The sequence below is a fragment of the Dermacentor andersoni genome, chromosome 2 (genome assembly GCF_023375885.2).
Source record: "Dermacentor andersoni chromosome 2, qqDerAnde1_hic_scaffold, whole genome shotgun sequence".
In the NCBI taxonomy this organism is placed as follows: domain Eukaryota; kingdom Metazoa; phylum Arthropoda; class Arachnida; order Ixodida; family Ixodidae; genus Dermacentor; species Dermacentor andersoni.
The window spans coordinates 139283835-139295209 of NC_092815.1; the positions used below are offsets into that span (position 1 = coordinate 139283835).

At 45.4% G+C, this 11375-nt stretch overlaps 1 protein-coding gene across 1 annotated transcript in view; it reads left to right on the forward strand.

Annotated features, from left to right (window-relative positions):
* Positions 1-11363, forward strand: part of LOC129387517 (gamma-aminobutyric acid receptor subunit beta-3-like) — an 85576-nt gene extending 74213 nt beyond the window's left edge. Inside the window, exons 4-5 of the mRNA XM_055076492.2 lie at positions 2460-2542; positions 11147-11363. Coding sequence (XP_054932467.1) covers positions 2460-2542; positions 11147-11352 — 289 coding nt within the window. The 3' untranslated portion in view covers positions 11353-11363. The remainder of the gene's footprint in view (positions 1-2459; positions 2543-11146) is intronic.
* The last annotated feature ends 12 nt before the right edge of the window (positions 11364-11375 follow it).

Consider the following 11375-nt stretch of genomic DNA (forward strand, 5'->3'; position numbering starts at 1 on the left):
TCGAAAGTGCTTTTATGCATTGCATTCGAAAGGAAACGGCTATTCGATAATTTTTAATAGTGAATTCTGAAGCCGAATACGATCTGCCGAATAGCAAGTAGCATTTGATGAGACAATATGTTTTTACTTCATTTCGCCAACTGGCACGTTGAAGGAGATTGCCAGACAACAAACGGAGATTACATTAGTAAAGACTTCCCGGTCCCCTCGATTTAGTCTGAGGGCATAGGCAATAACTATTGTTCATATTAGCATCCAATAATTACCCTGATTCCTTTTCTTGGAAAGTCGATTGGTTCACCTGGGGCTGGTGCCGCTTTAAGAAGAAACACGCTTATTCCGGTCCGCAGTTTTCACTTTTTCAGTCAGTGAATTTAGAATACTTGGTGACAGTTCTCTTACATGTATGCCTTTCATATATATGTCTATGTACCCTTATATTTACCTACAAGTGCATTGGTCATCTGCATCTCTTCGCGCCACGCACTCAATAAACCTGGTGTGTTTCACTATAATATCGTTTTCTTTGATCAGTGTCCCTTATCGATATTTCACCAACAAGAGCGCGTAAAATGGCACGATATGAATAAAATTTTCTTTCGTAGCTTCCTGTTGCATATAGGTGGCTTCTGTGGCTAAAATTACGCGTTACTTTTAGAAAACAATGTTAAAAATAGCAGGTTTGCATGGCTTAAACTACAAATCGTGGCGGCGGGCAAGAGTCGCGGGCGCACCAGAGCAAGTAAAACTATAAATAATTTTGCTGCACAGGCTTTCTGCGAGAAAAACTAGGTCTGCGCCAGCGTGCGCGCAACGAACGGGCGCTCGCTAGCAGACGACGCACCTGACAACGACAGCAAAATTGAAGACGCCATGTTGTATAACCCATGCGTGAAATATGTATACGTAGCAAAAAAGTGTTACTCTAAATTTGCAGTTGAAATAAAGCACCATTGTAAGATCGTATGCTCGCAATCGGTCTCAACGCCCGCAGAGAAACTACGTTGAATCTGCCGCGAAGCGCGTCTGTGGCTCAATCCAGTTTGCTCGCAGCGCCCTCAGAAACTTTTTCCACATGCGGCGCTCAGCGGGAGAGCGCCGTTCGTCCCACTCGACCATAGTCCATGTACACTCTAGTTACGCACACAAAACTGAGCCACTATCGAACGACCATTGTTTATTTTTCTCGTGCGCTAGCCAGAAAGGGTCCAAAGCTATGTGAGGCCAAAATCCAGTCGGCCAGAGAAAAACCACCGTGCACCGAAGTGCGACACGCAGTGGTCAGGGCAGCGCGCAAAAAACGCATGACCTCTGGCTGGCTCTGGCAGCCTGCAGGTAGCGATAACAAGAAGTCCTCGCGAATTAAAGTCAAAGTAGAAAAAAATACGAAAGTATATACCTTTGCTGGCTTTGGTATCTTGACATGGATGCTCTGGCGCAGGTGAAAAAAATTATATTCTTTTCTGTGACATGACGGCACAAATCAACTACTTGTTTGATCGTGTGTTGATTTGGCTTGTCTCCTTTATGGTCCGATGCACGACTTTAGAAAAGTCAATGAAACTTTGGCGTCAAATGCTTATAAGAACATTAAACCCTCAAAGATGCGGAATTGAAGATCTAAAGCACGACTTTAGAAAGGTTAGTGCACCGTTCGTATCAAAAGTTTATGGGATATTTATGCCTATAAAGTTTCGGAATTAAAATCCATGCGCTCCGTATATTCTGCGTCCTCCGCGAGATACCGCGAGGAGCCCGCTCGCCATCAAAACGCCCTTGAAAGTTTGCGCTTAGATGGGGCTCTTTGCGTTATGTGACTCCAGGTGCATCTGCGTTGCCACAAAATCCAGCCCGAGTTCACAATCTTCGCACCGAAATGGCTTTTCGAGCATGAAAAATACATTCTAGACAAAATCCAGAATGATTTCCGGCGCCGAGGGTTGTTTTGGTCGGCGGTGCATGACAGCACCAAAAATTTCGGGAAGGGGGAGGAGGAGGAGGCTCGAGCCCCCCCATACGATCCCTCACCCCCGCGCTTGCTACGCCCCTGCTTACTACGTCATTGTCTTGAATTTCACGCAGTCCATTTATTTCACCACAAGTACGGTATAAGTGCTTGCAAGGCCTGCTTCGAAGCTACACTTGCAAGTGCAGAAACTTATGGAAGCGTAAGTTGAAGATAAAGGGCTCTTTCTGCAGTGCGGTACCAGAAATGCCCATATCAACAAAATAAGTTTGGGCTTTTATTTGTCGATGCATTTAAGGGGCTTTAAGCTGACTTGCACTGAAAAAAGTGCTTCACAAACTCGTCAGTTTTTATGACCTTTCGTGATAATAAATGTTTTGAAGGTGTAAGTAAAACGGGTATTGAAACTTGAGTTACACGCCAGAATAATTATGGCGCCGACGCAAGGCACTACAGTCGTAGTATACGTGTAAGCACTGCTTCTTTTTAACAGGTTGAACGCCACTATCGCCTGCTTGATGAATTTTCGTTACTTCCCTATGGACACCCAGACATGCACCGTGACCATACGGAGTTGTGAGTATTCAATACTAGGATTGAAACTTTCTTGTGCTCTACAGATACCTTTAGCAAACGTTGATTTGTACAGGATAAGCAACTTGAAATCTATTTTACATCTGCTGCATCAGAGCAAAATAATTACGAACGAAGTTGTATTTTCGCAAGAGAGCCATGACGTATGAATGACGAAAAGTGCACTAAAAGGCGCACCTAAATGCAAGCGACCCGCCGTGGTTGCTCAGTGGCTATGGTGTTGGGCTGCTGAGCACGAGGTCGCGGGATCGAATCCCGGCCACGGCGGCCGCATTTCGATGGGGGCGAAATGCGAAAACACCCGTGTACTTAGATTTAGGTGCACGTTAAAGATCCCCAGGTGGTCGAAATTTCCGGAGTCCTCCACTACGGCGTGCCTCATAATCAGGAAGTGGTTTTGGCACATAAAACCCCATAATTTAATTTTTTTAAATGTAAGCGCACGGGTGTTATCGCCCCGATCAAACTGCGGCCGCCGTGGCCGGGATTGGATCCCGCGACCGCGTGCTTCGCAACCGAACACCATAGCCGCTAAGCAACCACGGCGGGATTTTTGACGCATTTATTCCCATACCATCTACGTTTTACTGTCTTAGTCGCGCTATCGTTGTTCTTACCGCGTCATCATGCGGCCATCGTCATACCATTGTCGTCACGCTATCCTCATCTTTTTGTGCCCATGTCGTCGTCGGTACATAATCGTCATAATTTATCGATATCTCATTATTTATTGGTTGCGTAGGTAAGCGGGTGACATAACAAAGTGGCTCACACTTTGTTATCGGTGCATGTGGGATATGGCCGAAGCAACGAAAGTCTCACTACCACTACATGTGCCGAATAAACGTGACTTCAGGATTATGATCTGCGACTGAATTTCTCGATTGCTATTTATATTACCGTGGACAGTCATCGTTAAGATGCGTTCTGCCACGATATTTTATTAGATTACTCAAGAATGGGTTAGTGAAAAGCAGGCTTCAATTACAGAGGTTTGCATGACGTGGTCAACTGCGCTGCCATTCATCTTTCGAGAGCCGACGCAGTGAAATACTTTCCACGCTTGCGAGTTACCTAGCATCGGTTCAATGGAATTCATCGGTCTTCACAAGCGCACGCATTCATAGCGTGGACTCTAATTTACAGCTCCGTATTCCGTCCGACCTTCCACGACGTGAGTGCACCATTACTGTCCGTCTACAGTTTGAAGTAGCATTTTCGTATGCGTGTTATGGCCAATCGTCCTGTTTGTGAATTCTTCGGGTGCACCGAAATGATCGCGCAATTTCTTAGCGAGCGCCATTGTTTCAAACAGCGAAGAGCAGCCCTCTCAGCCACGCTAGACAAACTGGACAAGCGCCCACTCACAAATAACGACATTTTTTTGAAACTACCCTGCGCGAACGTCAGCGTGAGCCGCTATGAAGGCACGGCTGTGTTATTGGGATAGGAATTATATTCAAACGCAAGGCGCATTTCTGCCGTCGTCGTGACGTTCTGTATAAAGTTCAAGGGCGATAACACCGTCGCCACGCGTCGTATGTTGTACGTGCGAGTGAAAACATGCGAGGGGAGCCGACGGTCGCGGCTCAGTATGGCGCGTGCGAAGGAAGAAAATGGAGAGCAAACGTTGCGCCAAAGGTCGCAGGGGGGCGGGAGGCGGTGTGTTGTTTCGGCAGCAACTGCGCACTTCGCGACAGGGCGCAAGGGGTACTGACGATCGCGGCGCAATCTCGCGCGCCTATTAGCCCCGAGAACGAACTACAGGGGCGCTGCGAGCGCCGCTCGCGTGACGTCAGGGCACGGACTCGCGCCTGTCGTCTGCTACCAGTTCGGGTACAGCACGGAGGAAGATAACTAAGGAGAGGCCCTGACGTCACTCTTTGTGAAGCAAAAGTGAAGCCGGAATTTGGCGTTGCTCATGGCGATGCTCCGCCTTTTGGGCCACCCTCCTCGCTTGTTTACATCTTTCGCGAAACCACGCCGCGCTGCGGGTGGTGTCGCGCGCGGAGCGCGCGCGCTCGCGCAACATCTGGCAGAGCACGGTGCAGGTAACACAGCGCAACAAGACACGGTGACTAACGCAAACCCGCCCACTCAGCGCCTTTGCCACGGCCCGAAACCTACCAGAGCAACACGTGTGAGCGCTCATAAACAATAACAACGCCGCCATTGTGGCCCAAAAGGCGTGGCCATACAACAGAAAAAATAAAAAAGCAGCAAAAAAATTAGAACCTACTACGTCATTTCCGCCACACTTTTCTCCTAGCGCGCGGAGGGGGTAGGGCCTCTCCTTAGTTTCCTTCCTCCGTGGGGTACAGTTACTATACACCAGAACACCGCGAATTCAAAGCGCGCCGCCATATTGATGAGCGCCGGTCGCGCCATCTATCCCAAGCGCCGCGAAGTAGCAGGCCTGGGCTGCCACGCCGGGAGATGCGACCCGGCGCAAAAGCGAAACTTGCGCTTTTTAGCTGGGCGGAAGGCGTGTTTCGCGTTTTTTCCAACCTGTAATTTTCGCTGTCTCGATTCAATCAAACTTCAAGACCTCATGCAAGTCTGCAATGGCCACACTGAGTGCTGTGCAGACTGCAGAAGCGAATACATCGGGTAAGTACACTATTAAGTTTCTACAAACCGCGCGCTATATGCTAGAACACGTGTGAGCTGTAACATCTCCGCATTTTTAGCACGTAACCTGTGAATGAATATACGGCACTGTGTTGGTGCCATATATTATTAAAGGTTGCACGATAAGGCTTTATGAAAGTCTACTTTTCAACATGCATCCCGCGACAAAATTTTGCCTGTGCGTACGCTTTCCGACATCGGACAGTTTCTTGCGCCTGCGGCGCTCGTGCTGTATCAGTCATGCCGGATTATACCATTCTCGCGCTTTCCAGCGCTCTACCTCCAAAGCAGCATCGCTGATTTTCCCGAGGGAGCAGTAGGGGCCGTTGTAGAGAGAGGGCCTACTCCCCTGGAACAGTATCTTTGCTCGTGCCGGTCTTTTCGTTTTGTGCACTCCGTGACTTTTCAAAAGCCTTTTTTATTGGTCCACTTTGAGTTAAAATGTTCTGAAAGCATGCAGTTGCCGAGCATCACCTGCGATTTAGAGTTCCAATAAAGGTGTATCGTTGATCAATCCCTTTCAGAAGCTACCTGTGACATCCTAATCCTGTGACAGCAATGCCTTAAAATTTAAATTGCGCTACTGTTAGCCAATCTGGTGCTGCTAATGTGCAGAATCCCACCATTCCTCATGATTACAAGTTGTGCTATGCGAGCATAGACTAATAATTTAGCCATTGTTAGAACTAGCGCTTTAAGATTTTATAACTGCGTCTGCGAGGTAAAGGACATTGGCTTGAGTACAGTTTGTGTCAATCCTATGTATTCTGTGCAGGTGCCTTGTATCCGCCTGAATTTCATGAAATCAAAGACTGGATCGAAGACATGAAGCTCTGGCCTCCTGTGCAGGAACACAATATCATTTACTACCTTTTGAAGACAAAAGGTTGTGACCTTGAAGAAGTGAATGCCATCAAAAGCACTGAAGCCTACAACTATGTTGAAAGTGGCAAGGTAGGCTGCTTGCTTGTGCACAAAGACATGGCCACAAACTCCATTTTTGTCAAAGGAGAAGTCGAAAGGTCTCAGGCGTTAAGTGCGCCCCCGCATAAAGCTTGGGTCTGCCTTCAGCCCAGTGGAAGTGTCATCACAGCGGACTGCTCTTGCATGGCAGGTGCAGCGCATGCTTGCAGCCACATTGGTATGCTAATTATTTTACATGCTACCAACCTATGCATTACAAAGCCATGCAGTTTTGCTGCGTGAATTATGCACTTAAATGCGACCATCTACCATTTGCCTAAATGCAAAGTGAACTAAAAGTGAGAGAGAGAAACTATTAGAAAAACAGATTTTTGCCGGCGCGTATACAACCGCTGGCATGCTACTCTGTATAGGGAAGGGGAATGGGATTAAAATATTCCAGAGGAGGGTGGGAAAAAAAGAGAATAAAGATATATATTAAATGGGCAAGTGGACCGGATACTAATATTTACAGGTGAAATGGCGGGTAAATGGAGGCTTTTCTATGTGAAATGGTGATTCTTTAAAGCTTTCCTATTAAACCAATTTCTGACAGGTATTTGAGCAATAAATCCAAAACCCGCTGCTGCTTTGAAGGGCTGGGCATTGGACCTAAGATGCTGGGTAATGTTAGCGGTTCATGGCAAATCATGTTCATTTGTTGCTCAAAAAATTGTCTCTCGTCGTGTTACGCAGGGCATTCAAATAATATGTGCTCCATTGTCTCTAAGTTGCCACAGTTATTACTGTAGGGGTTAGTGGTACGCCCTATACGGTACAGATACCGACATCATCTTCGACTGGACGTGTAAGCCACGTCCAGTCGAAGATGATGGTACAATGTCTCTAATAACTAAAGGTAACTTGTATTTTGATAAGTCTCAGTAGCGCAAAAGTTTTAAAGGAGTTTCTCTTATGAAGTATGAATTGGAACACATTTTTTTCAGGAGCTCTACTCTGGAAGATGGAGTTTGCCGTCAGACTTGGTTTGACTGGCACGGCATGCACAGACAAGAGTGCTGAATGGAACCGTGGCACAAAGAAGAATGTAGTTCCAGGAGAAATACAAGACATAGACTTCAGGTTAGGAAGGCGAATACAGACTGGGAAACCTGCCCCGAGGCGACATGATCCTCAGTTTTAGAAGTTTAGGGACCATAATTCGCTTGTGAAAAGCTTTGATACAGTTCCTTTGAAAGGTCTTGCATCAGTACCGGGCACAATTTTAAACTTAACGCTAAATGTACCAGCTGTAGAAACTAGAGATGAAATACTTGCACCCCGTAGTGTCCCGTCTCATGGCTTTCATAGTGGTGCTGGACCTGACAACTGCCAGTGCTGTACCGATTTCTATAAAAAGTATGTAGACATACCTCTAGATGCACAGGTTAGACTGGCCAAAGGAACAGTGGAGCAACGTGGCAGTGTGTGGGAAGGCAGTAGAAAGGTCAGAATAACAGCCTCAGTCACGTCAAAGATACCTAAGCGCAAGCAAACTTTGCCAGATAAAGCACTTGCTTCCCTACTGAGGCCTAGCTTCAGAGGTAACAAGGCAACTATGCATGGTACACAGTGTGAAACTCTAGCCAGGGAGGCGTTTGAGCAAGAAACTGGCCTGAAAGTGGCAAGACTAGGAACTGTGGTGTCGCGAACTGAACCGTACCTATCTGCAAGCCCAGATGAACTTGTTGGCGTAGACTCCATTCTTGAAATTAAGTGCCCTTACACAGAAGACTGCTCCTCTTTGTTGGACAGCGGAAAATATGATGTAAGGAAGGGAGATGATGGATATTTTCTTTCTAAATCAGGCAGGGGTGGCTACTACAGTCAAGTACAATTCACTATGTACTGTTGCCAAAGGAAACATTGCCTTTTTTATGTGTGGACAAGCAGGCGAACTGTCCTGGTTAATGTGAACTATGACCCAGCATACTTAAGCTCCAGCCTTGCAAGAGTGCGCAACTTTTACTTTTCTTTGTACCTTCCAGCCTTGGTAGACGACTCTCTCACTCAAAGGTAGACAGCACTTGAAGCATACAACATGTTTCTACGTACTGCTACTTCATGACAGTATGGCAAAAGTGGTTAATTTGTAGCATATTGTTTTTTTATTGTAAATATTTTATAAGCTAGAGTTCTACAGCTCAGAAAAACACCAGCAAGACATATTGTGTAATAGTTCGTTTATTTTAATTTGGAACTTTGCCCTGAGGCATAAAACAAGTGACGCATCTTACATGTGCACACTAAGTGTTTACAAAGTCCAGCAAGGATTGATTGTGGGGACCATATATCCGTGCTGCTGGTGTTGCAGCTGTTGCCAATGCATTCAAAGCAGGAGGTGTAACAACACATATGTACAATTTCTGGAGAGAGAAAAATAAATATGTCCACAGATGTCACCTTTGGAACACAAATACCCATCATTTATGTTGAGTCAATAAAAAAATGGTTTCCAGCCTTTACTTTTCAAGACAGTGAGATGCACTATCCAAACTAGTGCTAAAATTTTGTTTCATAGAAAACAAGAAGCTACACAGTGGTGACTCGCCTTGGCTCCTCTTTGTGAACATTTATGAGAACGTCATGCAATAACCTTCCAAATCACATGAGCGCTTGTGCGATATGACCTTAAATGTACACTGGAAAATTGTACTGATTACAACAAAGGTCTAATCATATATATTAAAAATGCTACTACACATTAAGGACAACTGGCAAATACATCTTGCATGCTTTCCTCCTGGCATACCTCTGACTGAATCTACCAGAGTAAATCTTGGACTTCAGAGTGAAATCACTCTCAACAAGAAAAAAAAGGTTATCAGGCTCTTCTTTGTGAACATATATAAGAACATAATAGAATGATCTTCCAAATCCCATGAGCACTTGTGTGAGATGACCTTACGTGTACACTGGCAAATTGCACTTAGTACCACAACACAACTATAAAAATAAGCACAAAAAATGTCAATACACATGATGGACAACTGGCAAAAATAGTATCATGCAGGTTTTTTTCTGGCATATTTAGAATAAATCTCGGAGCTCACGTGAAATCTCTCGCAAGTCTACCAGGCTCTCCATGAACATTAATAAAAATGTAATGCAAGTCTCAGATTTTGAAGTGAAATCACTTGCAAAAATAAAAAAGCTTACCATACACAATAACACAAAATTGACACAGCCTTCTTTTAGAGCAAGTGTTGCAAGACCAATCCTGCACCTACAACTAAGTCATAGCTAGCAAGCAATGCACTTGACACAGCTGCTCCTCTGAGCAGAAGTACCACAGATTCTGCGATTAAGCTGATTTTTTTCACCTATGCATATAACTCCAAATAGAGGACTGCAGTACAAACATGACATTGCAAGCTTTCCCGGCCACTTGCCAGTTTGTATGTCGGAATTACGAATAAATTCAGTGTTTTTCAGCGAGCCTGTGGCCATTTACTTGTGCTCATGGGGTACTTTCTTGAACTGTGACATCACTGCGAATCAGGGGTGACTTCAAATTGCAAAGTCCTGCACAAACTGCAACAATCTCATTTACAAGTTTCTTGTGATGAATTGGGACACTGTGCTTTAGTATTCTAAATGTCTTAATGCGATTAATTGCTCTTTCGACATGTATTCTTAACGAAGCAATTCGCCTTGTCCTCGTCACCTCCACTTCTTCAAGCCTGTTCCTTCCTTGTGTAAAAGCGGGCATATTTAGGCGAACACATTTTGCTTTCATCTCCTCATTCAAGGTGAAGCCTCGATCTGCCATTACTTCATCACAGTTTTCGAGGTAATCACAAAATCCTGAATCCTGCACGATAAACCGATCAGAAGCCCGCCCACCATATACTTTCGATACAAACATAATGAAGCCTGTGGGTGCTATGGCTACTAGAAATATTGCAGTGTTTCCACCTTTGTACTGGCTGTATGTCTGGGCACGAGCATACAGCTTCTTAGGGCGCTACATATGCACCTCTGTGCAGTCTATTATGCATCTAGTGCTCTTGTACATGCTATCTTGCGCTGCTACACGCTGCTCTTGCGCTGAAGCGATGGGCCGCCCGAAGGTCACTTCGCTCGCTGCTGCTGCCGTGCTTGCTCACACCAGTGTTTTGACAGCGTGTGCCCGCACTAATCGAGTGTGATGTGTTCATGTATGTTTGCGTGTGCTCACATCATACCGGTTAATTCACTTAGCGAATGTTTCCATGTTTATACGTCCGATAAAGCTACTTTTCGTACTTCGCATAGCTGCCTGCTAATTTGTTATCGCAATCGATGCTTCGTCTACCCGGCGAAACTGCAGCTCTTCTTAAATGACACGGCACTGTGTGGCAAGTAGTGATTGCGCACTGTGTGGCGTAGACTGTATTAGTGGGACGTTGACACTGTGTAACACCATGTAACACTTTCGCAAACTGTGTGGTAGCGCCGACAAAAGCAGTTGTGTATTGTGTGAGCGTGTTTTTCTCTTTTCTTTTCGTACTCTTTTTCTGTTAAATATCGCATCCCTTTCCTCCTGCCTCGGTACATGGTAGCCAACCGGAGATATTATCTGGTTAAGCTCCCCATCTTTCTTTTACCTTTCTTGAACGACTATGAAAAGATCCGAACGCTATATGTGCCACAATTGATGAGAATCAGTTGACACCTTATCTACAAATAGTTCGCAGTCTGTACCAGGTGCAGTAGTTATAAATTTTGAAATAATGATCTGTACTTCTTGTCGTTAAACATGGCGGAGATAAATAGGGGCAATTAAGTAAAGTTGTTGCCATATCACGAAAGGCGCGGGAAGACTTCTCAACCACGTTTTCGTTTCTTAGACAAGCAAGACGCGGCGTTACCATACTGAAACTACGGCCCCTTCAAGCATTTAGTTACTGCCATACCGCATGGGTTGCTGGTCGCACGTTCCAGGAGATAAACTACAGCCATCAGTTTACACCCCCCTCTTGCTTTTGCTGTCTACTCATTCTGTTACAGATGCATATCCTAAACACATCCTGGAGTACAGGTGGTCCGGCGACAATTTGCACTTAGACGATGATCGACTTCGTGTACCAGAGTACCATGTTACCTTATCCAAAGCTGATCAAGCGCCAAGCAGTGAGAATGACGGTGGGTGCTTTGCAATATACAATGAGCTTCCATACACACTTTTTTCTGAATCACTTTTTGTCTTTCTTTGAAGCTCAAAGAGCACATAGTCCGG